Below are 19,243 nucleotides of genomic sequence, written 5' to 3'. Positions count from 1 at the left end.
AAGAGGAGGACTCCCTGTACAGTTTCTTACGTTAAGGTTAAGCCGATGGGTGTAGTTGAGCGGTTTGCCTCAAGGCCATGTAACCGTGTGGTGACTTCAAATTGCTTTGCTGCCTCGGGGAATGTTATGAGGGCTAGAAGGTAGTGTAGGAGGCAGGTGGTATCATGGTGAGGGGGAGAGGCTGTGGTAGGTGTAGGCGAAGTGTTGGTCGTTCAGAAGGTGAGGTGCTCCATCGGAGGGGTGGTTGACACCAGGAAAGGGGAGGGGGTCTATTTATTCAAGACGTTCTCAGCTCTCTTGTCATTCTCATCCCACTGGCTAATGTCTGGCTGTATCAGGTGGTGTAGTGTGGTTGTATAATGGAATGTCTTAGCGGCACGTATTACCAGAATTACTTTGTTGTGAAGGGTCTTGATAATAGGTTATTGTTGTGGTAGAAGGCCCGATCTCACCGCTGCACCTCGTCTCTAATTGCGAGGGGAGTTCCGGGACACATCAGGTGGGAGGAGTGTCTTCAGATCCCTACGGAAGGAGGTGGTGGTCGCCTTCCGCGAGGTTACTGTTGTGATATATTGTCTCATTTCGTCTCTGCGTCATCCAGGGGTGCCGTCAGCGGTCCATACTGTCCAGAGTGACGTATAGCTGAGATGATGACTGGGTCTTGATATTGTGACAGTCGGCTTCCCCAGATATTAGGCCGTCTTCAGGGCGGTATTTAGGGGGAAAGTGATCCCTTTCTCACCCTCTATACAGGGAGGACTACGGGCGGTGAAGGGTGTTGGTGAGTCCCCCTCCCCGTTCTCCCCCTCTCCCACCCTCACCTCCTTAATTACCTAACACGTAAGGGCCTCAGGGTCGTATCCCCTCGCGTACTTGGTTCCCAGAGTAGATGAGGTTGGCCGCGAGTGTGGCGACTTGTTGAAGTGTGTGTTCCGGTCATATTCTGGGAAGAACGGAAGCAATCGTAGCCCTGTGGTTGTGGAGTGTGTGTGTGTGTGTGTGTGTGTGTGTGTGTGTGTGTGTGTGTGTGTCTGTGTGTGTGTGTGTGTGTGTGTATGTGTGCCGTGGAGGACTGGCTTACGGATGAGGTGAGTCAGCTCCGAAAGACCGTTTCGACCGAAAGGGGGCGTGTGAGTGGGAAGCTCAGACGAAGACGTGGTGGGAGAGAGAGAGAGAGAGAGAGAGAGAGAGAGAGAGAGAGAGAGAGAGAGAGAGAGAGAGAGAGAGAGAGAGAGACGTTACTTTAGATGATGGTGGGTGAGAGATGTGGGTAAGGAGACACAGGCAGGGGATAGGAGGTGGCGCAAAGAATGCTTTGGTGTGGCCTAGGGTTGCGGGTTGGAGCTAGAAGCAAGAGAGAATCACACATCTTTGACTCTGTTGTAAGTGTCTTCTGTTACTCGACTGTGCCGTCCCCTGTCCAGCTGCTTCCCCTGCCTCCTCAACATGCTAGTTAGAATGGAAATCCATAGAGTAAAGGTAAACTAAACGCTCTTGTGTGATGTGCTCCTCCTCCTCCTCCTCTTCCTCTTCCTCTTCCTTCTCCTCCGTAGTGTGGAGGTAAACGTGAAGGTGTCGGCCGGCAGGAACGGCTCCTGACCCATTAATGAGGCTCATAGTGAACATAAGTTTGCTTTACCGTGAATCCTCCTGCTAATTTCCCCAGATGACCCACAATTAGCGGAGTTAAACGGGCCAGAGAAAATACTTGTGGTCGCGTGGGGTCCTGCTTGCCCGGAAGTCTGTTGATTGGTGTTACGTGGGCGCTAGATTCGTCGATACTTCTCCTGCGTTGGTTGAGTTCCCCAGGAGGGCGATGTGATTGATTTTTGCAGGTAACCCAAGCAGATTTATAGTGCACCCCATGCTCATCCTGTTGGCGGTAGTGCAAAAGGATTACAGAGGTCAACGGAGGATATGGACGTCCTTCGTCCTGTCTTGGTGGGAGAGGTGCTCCTTCCCTCCGACCTGACCTGCACCTTGCTCACTCTCCTGCTTCTGTCACTGGGATTTCATTTGATGATGTCTATGTGGCATTTTTACCTGCCGGATGGGCCCCGTGTGGGACACACTAGCTCCTGTGCAGTGCTTTTTCTTTTGGTGTCGTCGGATGCAGGAGGGATATGCCGGGGACACAGTGAGGACTGCTCAGCAAGTGACTCGGGTCTTCAGGGTGTCACCAAGTGTAAGGCATCTCGTAACTGCTCCTCATCAGGGGCCTCCAGTTGCAGGAGGTCCCACCTACTGCGCCGCTGGAGGCGCCCAGGTCTGGCTAACGGTCCATCACTGCGAGACTTTATGATATGATAAATTAGCACGTCAGTGTGTGTGTCCTCAACTCCCACCTGTTATTGCCGAGAGGACTCACGGGGAACACTTCATCCGGCATTCTGTGGTCTCCGTTACGAGGGATTTGAATGCTAACGATGTTAACTGGTCGAGTGTCTTGGTGGATGTGTGTGTGTGCGTGTGGATTTTCAGGTCGTAAGTGTGTGACAAGTGCCAGTCTCAGTTGCACGACCCGCGCCCCTCACCGCAACGGGTGCCACGATCCCACTCTGTTCTTTCCTCGCACCGGCACGGGTGCTAGGGCTGCTCCCTTCCACCCTCTCTCCCACGACCCTCACGTAACCCCCGGTCCCCGCCGCTCTTCATATGGTCATTAGGTTCCACTGGGTCACGTGTCCTCGAGATGGTGATAACGTTTTGTCGTGGTGAGGGCCCAGGGGGCTGTGTCTCTCTCTCTCAACCGCCCCGCCCGCTCTCCACCCTCTATCATCTCCCGCTCCTCCACGATCTCCTCCTCCCACACGCACTCCTCTCCCACAGCATCCTTACCCACAACGTCTCCTTCCATGTATTCCTGCGCCACTCTTTTGCGCTACCGCGCACAGGATGAGCATGGCGATGCACAATGCAACCAAATCTCTTATCCAATCGTTGCTTCCTCGTCTTCTGCCAGGGTTTTCTCTTCCACAACACACACACACACACATACTCACACACACACATACATACATTGTTCGTGGCCTAGAGTGTGAATATTCGACAGGTCAAGCTTGGTACGGTCTCCTGCCAGTGACAGCCCGTCCTCGGGGTATGCCAGTACCAGCACAGGTCGGGTGTGTCTTCTCGGGGTGCCACTGTTGGCACCTCGTGTCCTCGTGTGACCCATGAGCGCACGTGGGCTGTGTATGTGTGAACAAGGAAGCCTCACACGGTAATCTGGACGCGTTCCACACTCGAAGATTAGAATGTTTTTCGAAGCTCTTTGATGTGTGGGATGAGGGTGGGTTCACCTTGCTACACCGACCATTCTGTTACCCTACCATCTCTTCCTCTTCCCTCCTCCTTGTCTTTCTGCTCCTCCTCTTCCCTCTTCTTCCTCCTCTTCCTTTCCTCGTTAGGTCCTGCGTGGATGTGGTTCGTCACTGTAGTTGCACTGTAGTACTGGTCACAGTGTTACCAGGTGTGGCTCTTGTGCCACTGGTGTTGTCGACACCGATGGGAACGGAGGTCAGTTCCTAGGGGATTAGGGAATGTGTTGGTAACATTGAGAGCCTCCCGAATGGTGTTGGAGGAAAGCGAGTGAGGGAGGAAGGAAGCGAGGAATGTGTAGGAGGGAAGATATAAGAACATAGTGTTACCAGATTGAGGGGATGGCTGACCATGTCATTGAGGTGTCATAATAATCATCATTATGACATTATGATCATCATGGTGTCGATTGCGATCTTCACTGGTGCCCCTCCCACAGCCTCGTCTCCCCTCCCCCTTACACCGTCTCGGAGGTGGGTGATGGAGATCTGGGTCTTAAATCCCCCCCCCCCCCCATCCCTTCCTTGTCTTCTCCGTTGTCTTCTCCCACTCTAGCCGTCCCACATATCCCCTCCTAATGTCGCCACCCCCCTCCCTCCGACTTCCTCCCTTCCTATAGCACCTCCTCCTCCAACTACTCATCCAGGCAACCCCTCCTCCTCCCCCTACTTCTGCTCCCCACACTGCAAGTCATCACTTCCTGGTCCACCTCCCCTCCCAGGTAACACTTGACACCACTTGAGAAAATCGTCCCCGCGTGTGTATTTGTGTGTGCGTGTGTGTGAGGGGTATGGGCCGGCGGCCGCTTCCCCCTCTGGTGCCGGACCGGCCGCTTCCACCCTGGTGCCGGACCGGCCGCTTCCCCCTCTAGTACCTGGCCGCTCGCTTCTCCCTCTAGTGCCTGGCCGCTCGCTTCTCCCTCTGGTGCCGGACCGGGCGCTTCCCCACTCTAGTGCCTGGCCGCTCGCTTCTCCCTCTGGTGCCTGGCTGCTCGCTTCTCCCTCTGGTGCCTGGCTGCTCGCTTCTCCCTCTGGTGCCTGGCCGGCCGCTTCTCCTTCTGGTGCCTGGCTGCTAGCTTCTCCCTCTGGTGCCTGGCCGCTCGCTTCTCCCACTGGTGCCTGGCTGCTAGCTTCTCCCTCTGGTGCCTGGCCGCTCGCTTCTCCCTCTGGTGCCTGGCCGGCCGCTTCTCCCTCTGGTGCCTGGCTGCTAGCTTCTCCCTCTGGTGCCTGGCCGCTCGCTTCTCCCTCTGGTGCCTGGCCGCTCGCTTCTCCCTCTGGTGCCTGGCCGGCCGCTTCTCCCTCTGGTGCTCTATTGGACTCTCCGGGCACGGTGCCTGAGGTCGTGGTACTGCCGAGTGAATAATCCAGACAGTCATCACGGTCATAATTTTCTCTTGGCTGCCTACGGATCGTGGTCGCCAGCTGCCAACCGTCCGTATGTGGATAAGAATTTGAAAAATAAATGGAATTTCTTTGTTTTCTGGGGATGGACCCGCCTTTCCACCCACTCCCAAGCCCCGTGGGGCGACGATGGTGACCCATGGGTTCCTACGGGGGAGTCCTTATGGGAGCGAGGAGGTATTCCTTTGCCGAAGGTGTGGAGGATGGGTCGAGTGGACCCCCAGAGGGCCAGCTGTGGGTGTTGGTTCTCCTCTCCGTTACTGGTGCGACCTGCTGCCTCACCTTATCGTCCACCTCTTCGTGTGACGTGTCGTGACGTGTGGCCCGCCTGGTGCTGCTTCTAACCTGGTGTGTGTGTGTGTGTGTGTGTGTGTGTGTGTGTGTGTGACAAGTGACGTTTCAGAGGTGACGTCGCTAGTGACTATTTGCTAAGGGGAGGTGGGTGTGTTGTGATTAGCTTGGTTGATCGGCCGTGTTGAGCAGTGGCGTTCAGTTTGACCTGTGTCTATATTACCAGGCCACTTGCCGTGGCCTGGTCAAGACATTATAGGCACTCGAAGTGTGTAGTTATAGGTATACTTAAGTGTATACTTATAAGTGTATACTTATACTATACTTATACAAATATAGGTGACCATGAGCGTAATTTACTATGGTGGCTGAGGTGATGCCCCATTTTATTAGCATGCATAGACATGGGGGAGTGAAGCGATACGCGAGGCAAGTTACAGAGTTTATACGTATCATAATCAGTTATAGGTACAGTCAGGAACATTAAATGAACTTCAGGGCTTGTAAATGCTCACTGTGAATGTGTCAGTGGGTGAGAGGAGTCGTGGGGATAGTGGAGCTGGGCGTGAGCTCTTGATTTGAAGTGGTTAAAGGGAGTCAGTGGGGATGAGGGAGTTGGGAGTGGACTCGTAGCTTGAAGAGGTTTAAAGGAGGCAGTGGGAATGTGGGAGTTGGGAGTATAGCCTCGAGCAGAGAGATTGAAGGAGTCTTGGGGACGTGTTGGGGGGAGAATGTAACACGGTGGTTCACACTCATTATAGAAGACTGGTTGCTGTTGCCTTCACACGACCCTGCTGGCTGGGTCTTTATCTCCCCATACGCCCCGAGGATCTTATCTCCCCAGGCGACCCATCCTATGGTTGTTATCTCCCCGCCTAGACGACTCGTCTTCCTTCCTTCCTATCTCTTGTGGTGTCCTGTCACCCGTATGTGTATTGGTGTGTTTGATAAACGAGATGCAGTTGTTATGTGTGTGTGTGTGTGTGTATGTGTGTGTGTGTGTGTGTGTGTGTGTGTGTGTGGTGTTACAGGGAGCAGACGCTGGCTTATGTCCAGTGTTATGGACTGACCGTCACTTTGTCTTGGTGACTGGACCTCGTGTCTGGTTTGTCGTGTCTTGGTGTCTAGTCCAAGGGTCTGGATAATCATATTTTTTGGGTGACCATCCTTAATGTCCTGTGTGTTTAAGAACTAAATGAAGGTGTCGTCGTACGTTTGGTGCTGGATGCCCTGTTGTGTTACCGTACCGTGTATGAATTTGGGAGTCTGTGGGTGAGGGCAAGTACTGTACCGTGCAGAGGATGGGGGATGCTGTGGGTGTGGGCAGGTACCGTACCGTACAGGGGATGGGGGAAAGTGTGGATGTGAGTAGGTACCGTACCGTGCAGGGGATGCGAGTGAGTGTGGGTGTGGGCAGGTACCGTACCGTGCAGGGGATGCGGGTGAGTGTGGATGTGAGTAGGTACCGTACGGTGCAGGGGATGGGGGAGAGTGTAGGTGTGGGTAGGTACCGTACCGTGCAGGGGATGGGGGAGGCTGTGGGTGAGGGCAAGCACCCACGCCTCCCAGAAGACTAAAGAGGACCGTTCGGTCATGTCCGCCGCTCTCCCGTGGCCTCGGGCAGGTCGGTCGGCCCCCTCGCTCCCCGTTTGAGTCGTGCCCCTCACGAGGAGCAGCTGTTGAATGTTGATATGGCTCTCTGACAAAACTGCTCGTCCCCCTGGGGAGGTTTTAGGGGGAGTTGGTGCTGGCTGGCTAGCTCTGTGTTTGTAAAGAAGTCAGAAAATCTCCCACGGCGCGGGTTATTTTCCCACGTGTAGACACACAGCTGTCACCCCTTGGTGTTTGGGAGGACGCGGCCCCGGTCGCCCATGCATACGGCTTTGACGCCCTCCCTTGCTGTCTTTGTTAGAACACCGCTCGTCTCTCCCCTCTTTAATACTCACTGGTACAGCACCCGAGCTTTGATACTCTGTATATGCGTGTCGTGTCTTACCTTGCAATGTAGTGTACCAACGCCAGTAATTCCTCCCTCCCTTATCTGACGGGAAAGAGAACCCTCCGAGGTCCTGGGCCCACTCAGAGCCCACCTGTCACCCTCCAGAGTCGATGTATTGTACCCAATGTGCGTTCTTGCAGGGAAGGAGTGCGTGTGATTGAGATATGTACAAGAGAAAGCGGCACGTTGTTCATACTGGTGTATAGTGCGGTAAGAAGGCTGGCTGCAGTTTCCCTGAGGTAAAGGGGGGGGGGGGGGGGGGACTCGTCTCGTCAGCATGGCGTCCCCAGGTGGAGACTGTAAGGTGTATCAGCCTACCCGGCAACTCGTCCCCAGGGACACCTCCAGCACAAGGGGAGACAGTGTGCCGGGGATTCTCCGGGTCTTTTGTGGCTCTGTATAGCCGGGCCGAGAGGCTTTCAGGCTTTTTCTCTTATACAGGGAAAGGTATAAAAGATGCTTTCAACGTTGTTTTGTGGAAATGGTCCCAGGGATGGGGAAGTTGAGGGAGGGGGGAGGGTTATTCCTTGGGCTGGAACATACCTGGTTATGATCGTGTGTAGCTGGACGGTAGAGGTAGTTTGCTTTAGGCTGGGAGGTACCTGGCTAGTAGTATCTTCAAGGGCTTGTTAGTTTAATGGTCGTTGGTTTAGGCTCACAGTTCGTGCATTAACAAGATTTTCTTGGGCCACCGTCAGTGAGGTACAGTGGTCTTGAGGGTGTGAGGTGGACCCAGGATACAGGTACAGGTAGACAGTCCCCAGTCCTTTGACTCGGGTGGTGTGGTCAGGTAGGAAGAAGGGCAAGTCCACCAAGCTTCCTGCCACGGGAGGCCATGGCGAAGGAAATATTTTATCGCGGTGTGTTTTTTATGTCGTGGCAAATATAAAGTTTTAAGAGAGGGGTGGCCGGCTTGGCCTAGTACACCAGGAAAATCAGGAGAGAAGAAATATTACCTTATATATATCTTCGTCTGCCTCTCAATTATTATTTCATTTTTATTTTCTAATTCACGTCTTTATTACATTGTCATCCTTACTGTGCACTTGCTTTACTTGAGACTTACATGGCTAAGAGCTCTTAAATCTTCACTTTACTTTTCGACTGTTTTTATAAGTAGTTGGTGCATTTTACTGTTTGTCTAACGTATCTGTGTCTCTCTCTGTTGCAGGCGTGATGTTGATGTAGTGAGGTGTTGTGGTGGGTGACAGTGGTGGAGTGTTGAGGGTCGGGGCGCTGCCGCCCCCCTGACTGTAGCCGAGAGTGACCTGTGCCGCCATGAGGCCCCTCACACTCACCCTCGCGTGGCCTCTGCTGCTGCTCCTGGCGGCGGCGCTGACGGGGCCCGCAGCAGCCGCCACTCCCGACCTCGACCCAGAGGTGGAGGTATTCCTGGAGCCCTCCCCTGTGGCAGCCACCGCCGTAGTGGCCTCGGAGGACTCCCGCCTCCTGCAGGATGTGTTCGAGAACACGCAGGACAAACCCATGACGGAGGAGCCACCGCTGGAGGAGCTGGAAGTGTTAACCACGGAGGAGCCGTTGGCCGACGTGCTTGAGCCCAGGCCGCGCATCGCCTACAGCCAGGCGTGGGTCAACAAGACCTACCTGGCGAAGGATAACTTTAACCCTAGGGGTATGGAACACCTCTACCTCATCACCAACCTCTTCCTCGACCTGGTGCATCGCGAGAGGGAAGTCCCTGCCGAGCTGGGTGAGTACACCTTCCTCATTGCTCTCACCGGTAGCTATGTTGTGTTGTTTACTGTATCCGTGTTGGATACACACATAATGGGGCATAGTGTCCCTCCTCTCTCATGGTCCTGTCACCAAGATAGATTTGCTATAGATATGTTAAGGTCAGTATAGTCCCCTCACTCAGGGTGGAATATCTGTGGCTATGATATGGTCACTAATTTCTTCTTAATATCCACGTTATGGTCACCAGTCTTTGTGTGAACTCATGGTGACACTTATGATACGGTCATTCTCTCTCTCTCTCTCTCTCTCTCTCTCTCTCTCTCTCTCTCTCTCTCTCTCTCTCTCTCTCTCTCTCTCTCTCTCTCTCTCTCTCTTTCATGGCAGCCGTTCTGATTTACTGGCGGTGATATGGTTACAGCTCCTTCACGAGTAACAGCCCCTCCCTCCGCTCCCTCGGCCTGCCCCATCTCTGGTTGAGGGCTGCGGACGCCCTTCGCCTAGTGTGTGTCGCAGGGTCAGTCAGGCGGGGGTTCCTCCGTAGGTTAGTCAAGGGCTCATGGAGGCTTGTGGTGCCCCCTGCGTGGGGAAGCGTGTGACGATACAGTAATATGTCTGTGAGGTCTTGGGTTCTGTCTCTGACCTTGTTGTATCGTGCCCTTTGCCCTGTGCCGCCTCTGTGCTTGCTTTGTCCAGCCCTTTGCTCTGTTTATCGCATCTGTACTTGCTCTTCCCGGCCAAGCTCTTGCCCAGCCACTCTGTGTCCCACCTGGCTCTCCTTAATCATGTTGTCTCGCTTGTTTTGTTTTTTTTTCCACGTCTCTTGTGTATTTTTCCTCGGAATATTATTTACAGTGGGATATCGCCGTACACGCCCCTGTCATCCACTGTCCTTGTTCTTGTGTCACTCATCTCTCGCCCTACTCACACTGTCAAGAGGCTTGACCTTTCTTAGCGTCTCCCTGCGGTCTTCTGGACAGATCTTCCTCCGCGTCCTGTACCCACCCTCCTCCCTTGCATCTTGGCCATCATCATGTAGGATCCTAATGTCACTCCGTCGCCGTCGTCCAGGGCGTCGTGTTTCCCTTCCCCCCTCATCCCCAGGTGTTCTACCCGTCTCTCCTCGTATCCTCAGACCAACAGTCATCCTTGGTGCCTCCTCTCTCACACACGCACAATACTGTTATTAGTAATGGAGACAGGATAGTTGGTGCTTTCTGTTTTACTATCCTCCCTCGGTCAGGAATGAGATTGGGAGCTCAGGATATTGTGGCCCTCCTTGGTTCCCTGATTTATCTCCTGCTTCCCTGACCTGCTTGATGCTGCTTCCCTGCTTTCCTCACCTGCTTGGTGCTGCTTCCCTACTTTCCTCACCTGCTTGGTGCTGCTTCCCTGCTTTTCCCCTCCTGCTTGGTTCCTCACCTGGCAGAACCTCCTGCTGCTACCCTCTCTCTCTCTACTTGCTTCCTCCTCCTCGTTCTTGCGTGGCTACAAGTGATGGACAAGCTTTAACCAGGTCTTGCCGTCTGATTCCTACCTGCCGGTACTCACTTGCCACGGAGGTCCCTCATTCGATTGACTACTTTGTGTTGTACGTAACTTACAGATCGACCTGCTGCCCTATTGCAAGTAACTCCTCAGTTTCGCGTCCTGACGTATTACATCTTGTAACTGCCAGGTTATGGGACTGTGGCTGCGTTACAGCTTGTAAACTCTTGGGCCTTCCGCCAGCGTGGCGGCACCTGGGTCCCACATATGACACACGGGTGAAATATTGTGTTGCAAGGGGATCTTCGCCGCCCCCTCACCTCCCTCTAGTTGTTATGGGGAGCAGCAGACTAGGTCTCTCGGGAGGGTCTCTACCTCATATATATGTATATGTGTGTGTGTGTGTGTGTGTGTGTGGTGTGTGTGTGTGTTAAGTGGCTTCCGTCCTGAGATTGTGGAGGGAGAGGGAAGCGGCCCGGCCTGTAGGATGCGAGGCCACACAGTCTCCAGGACGCGACATTCTGGGAAGAGAAAGAGAGAGTCCACTCCCTTCCAGGACGCGGCTCCCATCTTGTCTCCCTGGGGGGAGGGAGTTCACCCTTCCAAGACGCGTCTCCCTAGGGGGAGAGTCCGCCCCTCGCTCACCCTCGCCGGTCTTAGAGAAGTTCGAGAAGCTTTTAATCACATTACCGGGGATTTGGAATGGTGGAGTGTGTCGTGCCGCTTATGTTGCGTGGTAGAGCAGGAGACACCCAGGACATGGGTCCGAACTATGGTGGTATGGGTGACGTCCTGGACGTGGGTCCGAACTATGGTGGTATAGGTGACGTCCCAGACGTGAGTCCGAGCTGTGGTGGTATGGATGACGTCCCGGACGTGGGTCCGAGCTGTGGTGGTATGGGTGACGTCCCGGACGTGGGTCCGAACTGTGGTGGTATGGGTGACGTCCCGGACGTGGGTCCGAGCTGTGGTGGTATGGGTGACGTCCCAGACGTGGGTCCGAACTGTGGTGGTATGGGTGACGTCCCAGACGTGGGTCCGAACTGTGGTGGTATGGATGACATCACGGACGTGGGTCCGAACTGTGGTGGTATGGATGACATCACGGACGTGGGTTCGATCTGTGGTAGTCGCTAGGGGGTGGCGGAGCAGCCCTTGAACACGGGTTCGGAACGCGACCCATTTCAGGTCACCAAATTCCCCAGTTTGATGCCCAGGTTATCTCAGTCGTCCATTTCCGTCTCGATTCACCGGAGGTGACAGTTCCGGCTCCTGTCACCACCGTTGTCGCTGCCGTCAGCGTTGTGGACAGGAGGAGTACCAGTCAGGGTCTGCTGGTGCTGTTGCTAAACTCTCTTCTGGAAGACATGGTCGGGCGAGACTCACAAGGCAGCAGCAACAGCAGTTAGAGGAAAGAGAGAGAGAGAGTTCACAACTTTCGAACCAACAGACTCACGGGTGCGACTGAAGTATAATGGTGCGTCCTGAGTGGATTACTGCCCCTTGGCTGGACCCTGCCGTCGACTTCCGCCTGCCTGCCTTACGTCGGTGTTACCTCACTGTCTGCCCTCAACCCAGGGAAGCCGTACTCGGCGACACTCCTCCTTTTACCTCCTCCGCCGGCCGGCCCAAATCACAAGGGGACGCCTGCTCACACGGGAGTTGTGGACCTTCCATCTACCCTCCGCACTGGGTTGCCCCTGGAAGGCAGAAGAGTCATTGGTGGTGTATGTGGAGTCCAGGAGTTATATTCCAGAGGTTTCCTTGCAATATCCGCCTGGATTCGTAGCCCTTCCAGCATCCATCTCCCCGCAGCGTCGTTTGCTGACTTGCATCAGCGTGATTTTACGATTGGATGAAAGGAAGTGGGTATCGCTGGTGGGAATTTGATAGCGGTTTCGTCCGACGAGTCTCACAGCTTGTTGGAGCATCAAGAAGAAGAGTGGCACAGAGGAAGAGCACATGGGAAGGACAGATAACAGGGGACTTGATCGTCCATGACGAAGTTATCTGCAAGAGAATAGCGATTGTATCACGAGGTCTCTGATCCCATTTGAGGCAGAGGGAAAAGTGGTAAAGCAGAGATGGAGAGAGAGAGAGAGAGAGAGAGAGAGAGAGAGAGAGAGAGAGAGAGAGAGAGAGAGAGAGCGGGGGGGGGGGGGGGAGAAAGTGCATGTAGGTTGTCCCAGATATGGCCACTTCCTGCTGGACGCAGAAGTGACCTGCCTCACACACTTGGTTTATCTATCGGCTTTTGTACGGCTCCCATATGCCTCATCCCCAGGGGTGCCGGGAACTCCAGTCTCCAGTCACTTCACTTGACCCCAGAACTGACACCAGACCACGACTTGACTCTAAAGATAACCTGACCCAGCGTAGCCCTGGGTCAACGTATCGTATCCGCATATCCACTCATTACATCCTATTCCATTTTACTTCATCGTACCTCATCCTTAATTACTCTTCCTCACCCTCCTACCCAGCCTAACGTATCCTGTTCCATTCCACTCTGCTTCTGTTCTGCCCCAGTCAAAGCTGAGCATTCCATGCCGGACGAATTCATCCCTCCGTGACCTCAGCCATCCCTACACAACCCACAACAGCCAGCTCTGACTTAAGCTACGGGACACGGCAGAATAACGGTACCACCAGTGTCCTTTATGGACGTGAGGAGGAGGGTAAGCGTGCCGTGTGTATGTGTGTGTGTGTGTGTGTGTGTGTGTGTGTGTGTGTGTAGGGGCGGGAGCCGTGGAAGCTGTGGTCAGCTTCCGTCGTATTCGCCTACGTCAGATGGGACCTGGTCATGACCACCTGTTGCTGCTGCTGCTGATGGTGCATAAAGCTCTTCCTCCTTTGGTGTACGAGGATCACCGGAGGTGTGGGAGGCGAGCTCGTCTCATATCGCCCCGGGGAAAGGACGTACCTGCTTGACCCCCCACACATGTCGCCTCTCTATTAACCGGAGTAAAAGACTGTTACCACCTTTGTCAGGTGCTGAGGTGAGCTCTTACCCCCAGCCAGGTCAGCCAGGATTCAGTAAGAGGCTGTGTGATAATCTTCAGGGACTGAGGTCAGTCAAAGTGTTGCCCCGACCAGGTCGGCTTGGGGACACGGTACCAGGTCGACAACCCATACCATTAGTCTAGTTAAAAAAGAATTATGGTGGCGAACTCAGAGAAGCTGTTAAAGTGGTGTGTGCCGAGTGGTCAGGTGTTGAGGCGATGGGGGTAGTGAGGCGGGAGGAAAGCAAAGGGTGAGGGGGGAAAGAGGGTATTTAAGGGTGCGGTAATGTTAGGTTAAGGGTGAGGATGCATGGGTAGTAGGGTATGCGCATTGTCGCGAAAGACGGTATTGGATGTTTGAATAGAGACGTAGATATTCGGGGAAAGATAAACTTTCTTTTTGAAGGACGATGAAGATAGAGTAAATTGATTCGTCTGGTGAAGATCTTAGTTTAACTAGTACGGAGCCAAGGAGGGCCCAGTTCCAAGGGGCACATGAAGACTTATTACAGGTTCTCCTTGAAACTGATCGAGGTTATTGTGTGAATAATCAAAGGCGTCTCAGATCATGTTGTTTCTCTTCCTTTCTTACGTTTTCTGTTTTGGAGAAGCTTTTGTAAGCTTGAAGTCAATTTAAGTCAAGTTTTGATATCCATGCGCCCTGAAAATCCGTTCCTTCCCCTACGAGAAGCTGAGTAGGTCATGCTGGTGAAAAGTCAATGGACATTGGAAGCACCTCTTGAAGGAGGTGAGGACTGGCCTGACGGAGAGGGCTACTCACCTTGGCCACTGTGAGCCAGGGTTTTGGTGTCAGCTCTGGCAGGAGAGCTGCCCCGTTACCCAGGCTGTAGCTTACTTGGCTAGCGACCTTGATGGCGACGCTGGTGATGGTGAGTGTGGGAGGCTTCTGGACTGAGGTACTGATGACCTGCAGTCCTCAGATGCAGGGCCTCTCCACCAGCCACACACGCACACACACAAACACACAACGTGGGCGAGGCCCGACCACACATTGCTTACCGTACACCCATGGGCGGGCCGCCCTACCGCACACCGCCCACCTTACACGCGTAGGCGGGCCTCCCTACCACACTCCCACCGCTTTCTTATGTCTGATATCTGACCTTAAACCTTTGAGGTGCGAGTGACGGCCAGGATGTGACTGTCGGGTGAAGAAAGCAGTTTACGTTACCAGATGTCTCCGTGGGCGATAACAGGTCTCCTGCCCGCATGGCCGAGCGTCTCCTGCATGACCCTGGGCGGCTGGCAGCGGCCTCCGGTAGGATAGCCTCAATGGACACACAACAAGACGTCCTTAGTGGCCAGGGTAATGTGGTTGGGACGTGGAACGGAGGCAAAACATCTTCCCTTTTTTTCCCCCCCCCATGTTTATTGCGTAGTTCGTCCTGCCTAGGCTACTGGGAGGATTGGAGACGCATGAAAGTTGAAAAGTGAAAAATGAACGTAAACAAGGAGGAGGTGGGAGAGAGGAAAAGAGAAAGAGACGGGGTGTGGTAAAGTATATCTGGCTGGGGAGGTGAATTGGCACAAGTGCGACGGTTTGGTGAGGATTCTTGCTTTGTTGAAGGAACTGCAGGGGGCACCAGGGCCAGTCAGGGAGGGTGGCTGACCACATGAGAGGATGAATCAGGACCAGTCAGTCACTGAGGGAGGCTGGCCACACGGCCTGAATTAGACTGGAGACACCAGGGCCAGTCAGTCGGTCAAGGAGGGAAGGCTGGCCACACAAGTGGAGGGGCACCAGAGCCAGTCAGGAAGGAAGGGAGGCTGGCCACACAATTGGAGGCACCAGAGCCAGTCAGGAAGGAAGGGAGGCTGGCCTACACAAGTGGAGGCACCAGAGCCAGTCAGAAAGGAAGGGAGGCTGGCCACAGGCTTGAGTCATCTGGGTCGGAGTTTAAGGTCATCATAATGTTACCATTAGACATAGTGATGTATACTGCCCCTGAGGCGGTAATTGTCCTTACTGCTGGGCGTGCGGGAGGCGGCGGAGCGGAACGGAGCGCCCGCCTACCTCCTCCGGGTCGGGCAGGACGCGGGTCCGCCGCTGCCGTAAAGTGAACGATCTATGGCAGTTGGGGCCGGCCCGCCTAACGAAGCGCGATAAATCTCGCCTGATGGCCTAGCCGGCCGGCTCTCTGATGCCCCTGGCCGCCGCCATTACGCGCCGGGGGAGGCAGGCCCTGAGAGAGGTACAGGACGCTGTGGTAGGTGCAGGGCCCTGAGTGAGTACCGGACGCTTTGTGAGCTATAGTAAGTACCCTGAGAGAATGGTACAGGACCCTGAGATAGATACAGGACGCTAGGGGAAATTGCACGACCATGGGAGAGGAACAGGACCCTGGGGGATAGTGTAGGACCTTGGGGAAGGTGCAGAACCCAGGGAGTTGTGGAAGACCCAAAGAGAAGTGAGGTGCGAGCCCGAAATGAAGTGGGGATTTGTTAATCCCAGGAGGGTATGAGGAATCCATGGAGAAATGAGGGTTCCTGTGGGATTATGCTCGCCTGGGCTTGGAAAGTGGGAGGAGACCTTGGGAGACGAGAAAGGGCAAGAAGGTGGGAGATCTCGAGGGAAGTGTGGAGGTTGGCCCTCCGTCCGGAGGAAGGATCCCCAGAAGGTCCATGAACCCTGTGGCTCCTCCGCTTGTCATTCTCTGCTTGCTCGTATGGCTGCTCCCGTGACGTGTCCAGAGCTTCTGTCTTTCTCAGGTTCCGGCGAGGTTCATAGCCACAGCAGGTGGCGATGGGTGTGGTGGGTGGGTTGAAGGTGGGCAGTCCACGATAGAAGTGTTGGGAGAATGGATGTTCCGGCCACCACAAGCACCACACGCACTCTTCCGGGGACGCTGAACCCCTTCCCCGCCCCTCAGCGCCACCCCCTCCCACCTCCTCCGTTGCTTCACACCGCCACCAGCTCAGCATTTCACGTGTGGCTGTCCTCACCTCACTTCCCAGGTGCTGGTGCTGTTTTGGCAGGAACGTGCCCTCCCAAGGACAGGTGCTGTGTTGTTGGAAATGTACCCGTCCCATATGCAGGTGTCGTGCCAGTAGGAACGTACCATTCCAGGTACATTTGCTGTGGTAGTGGGAATGCACCGTCCCAGATGTAGGTGCTCTGCCAGTAGGAACGAACCATTCCAGGTACATTTTCTGTGGTACTGGGAAGGTACCGTGTCAGATATAGGTGCTTTGTAGGTGGGAACATACACTGGTAGGAACGCACCCTTCCAAGTATAAGGGCTGTGTTGGTGGGCACGTGAATAACACAGCTACTGATAACATAGAAAACCCACACAAGTATTTCTGTGGGCGGCAACCCACCGTCTCTTGTTCAGGCGGTGTGCCATCAGACGGCTGTCGGGGCTGAAAGGTGCCATCCACAGACTCCTGGTGCTGTGGCTCAGGGCGTATGTCGGTGTTGGGAGGGAAATGTGAGCGAGTGATGGTGCGTGAGGGACGCAGACCAGAAGTAAGTCTTTGGGAAGGTCTTTATCCTCTGGTGAGGTAGAGAATGTAGCTATAGGAGGAGGAGAGGGGGTGGAGGCGGAGGCGGAGGCGGCGAGGGACGTACTGCTGGGGACGCTCCCCACTGCGTGGCTGGCCTCTCTCTCTGTACGACCTGAGGGATGTGTTGGCTTCCTCTCTGTAGGAGGCGGAAGGACCCTGCTCGTGCGTTGAAAGGAGGGGGACGAGAAGAGTGCGAAAAGAGGTGTGGGGACTGTGAGAATGGAGATGACACAAGGAAAGAGAGAGTGTGCGGGGGATAACATTTACTTAATGGTGAGTCACTGAGGAAATATGGGTTAAGTTTTACCCCGCAAGGGCGAATTCATTGGGCAACGGGTCATACTGTGTGGGGACCTACAGCTAGAAGGTACAGGACTGGCCAGACAGTTGCTGCGTCGCTGGTGACACATCGACACTGTCTCATAGTGGCGGGGTCGTGGCGATGAGGCCAGGTTGAAGGTCCGGAGTTCACCTCGGGGTGAATGAAACTCGACGGCACTGTGGGAGCCAGGGACATCCAGAAGGGCGTTTTGGACAGGAGAGGACAGGCGGGTGTGGGAGACGGGGGGCCAGTGGGAAGTATGGACAGGAGAGGATGGAGGCGGGGGGAGGGGGAGCGGAGACAGATGACCTGGCATGATGAGGATTTCCGGTGGTCCGTCCGCGCCGGACACCAGCCAGGATGTCTGGCTCCATGGACACAACCCGGCATGCAGTAGGACCCCGTGGACGCGTCCGTGCCACAGTAGGACCCGATGGCCATGGCCCGCCCGGCCTCTGGAGGACCCCATGGGCGCGATTCCGCCACTGTAGGACCCCCTGGACGCAGCCCTTCCACTGTAGGACTCACATGGACGGGACCCTGGTGCTGGAGGACCCCGTGGACACAGCCCTGCCACTGTATGGACGGGCCCAACCGCTGTAGGGCCCTGTGGACTCATCCCTGCCAGTCTTGGGTCCTGTCACTCATTATGTAGCGGCCACACACCTGCTGGTCAGGACCTTGCCATAGCATCCACCACCCGCTGTGGTCCCTCAGACTGACTACACAGGACGACGCACATCACCCAGGCTTTACATCCTTGGTTGTCGTGCCAGGGGCTGGTTGTAGCGTGGGGGGGCGTGTGTGCTGGCGGAGCAGATCCCCGGCCACGCCCTAGACTGGGGAGGTCACGCCCACGTCCTTGGCCACTCGTACTCGTACCTTCCCATGGTCGCGTTGCGCCCACCTTTGTTCTGTCCTGGTGGCCTTCAGGGTGGCGGGATGGACCTAGGGTGACGGGAGAGAGAAGATAACAGGAAGGAATGACAGAAGATTGAGAGAGACTGGTGAGAATGACAGAAGAATGAGAGAGACTGGTGGGAATGACAGAAGAATGAGAGAGACTAGTGGGAATGACAGAAGAATGGGAGACGAATGAAAGAGACTGGTGGGAATAACAGAAGAATGAAAGAGATGGTGGGAATGACAGAAGAATGAGAGAGACTGTTGGGAATGACAGAAGAATGAGAGAGACTGGTGGGAATGACAGAAGAATGAGAGACGAATGAAAGAGACTGGTGGGAATGACAGAAGAATGAGAGAGTCTGGTGGGAATGACAGAAGAATGAGAGAGTCTGGTGAGAATGACAGAATATCGAGAGACTCAAGGGGATGACGGAAGTTCGAGGGTGAAGAGAGAGATGGAGATGACAAGTCAGGGTACGAAAGAGTGAAGGAAGCAGTCATGCGTGTCGCGCCTCGTCCCGTCCGCCTCGCCCGCTACTGCCCACAGCAGCGGCCGTTGAACCACTCCGACCACAATAAGGATTTGAACCACTTTGTCCACAAGGAGGGATTGGTTGAACCTGACCACAGCTGCGGTTGGGTGAACATGGCCACAACCGGGGGATTAGTTGAACCTAGCCACAACAGGGGGTTGGTTGAAACTGGTAACATCAGGGCGTTGGGTGAACCTGGCCACGAAAGGGGGTAAGGTAAACCTGGCCACAACAGGGGTTGGGTGAACCTGGCCACAACAGGGGGTTAATTTGAACCTGGCCACAACAGGGGGTTGGATGAACTTGGCCACAACAGGGGGTTGGGTGAAGCTGGCCACAAGAGGGGGTTAGGTTGAACCTGGCCACAACAGGGGGTTGGATGAACTTGGCCACAACAGGGGGTTGGGTGAAGCTGGCCACAAGAGGGGGTTGGGTGAGCCTGGCCACAACAGGGGGTTGAGCCACCGTACTCTATGACTTCTTTTCATTTCCCTTTCGTGCTGGCCGAGGTGGTAGAAATATTGTGTGCGTGTTCACACGTGTGTATTCTTTTTTTATATTCGATATTTTACATAAAGCAGAGCGTCGGAGGTGCACGATGGAGATCACGCAGACTCTGTCTGGTGGATGTGATTCTCCTTTATATTGCATATGACAATTGGTTAATTGGTCCGTACACAGGGCCATTGACTCAGACCCAGCTGGCTGGCCACCTCACACCTAAAACAACGGCAGTTGGCCAAAAACTCATCAGCAAGATG

At 54.7% G+C, this 19,243-nt stretch overlaps 1 protein-coding gene across 26 annotated transcripts in view; it reads left to right on the top strand.

The window, feature by feature from the left end:
- LOC139757814 (prominin-1-A-like) overlaps nucleotides 1-19,243 on the top strand; it is a 232,719-nt gene that overhangs the window by 126,459 nt on the left and 87,017 nt on the right. For all 26 annotated transcript variants that reach the window (XR_011714708.1, XM_071678681.1, XM_071678676.1 and 23 more), the window contains one exon: nucleotides 8,180-8,719. Coding sequence is in view for 25 of the 26 variants with exons in the window: in XM_071678681.1 (XP_071534782.1) it covers nucleotides 8,287-8,719 (433 nt within the window). In the remaining variant the exon portion in view is untranslated. The remainder of the gene's footprint in view (nucleotides 1-8,179; nucleotides 8,720-19,243) is intronic.

This window comes from Panulirus ornatus, chromosome 28 (assembly GCF_036320965.1).
Source record: "Panulirus ornatus isolate Po-2019 chromosome 28, ASM3632096v1, whole genome shotgun sequence".
Classification (NCBI taxonomy): Eukaryota; Metazoa; Arthropoda; class Malacostraca; order Decapoda; family Palinuridae; genus Panulirus; species Panulirus ornatus.
Note: the sequence above shows the minus strand (reverse complement) of the source record. Positions and strands in the feature narration are given on the sequence as shown.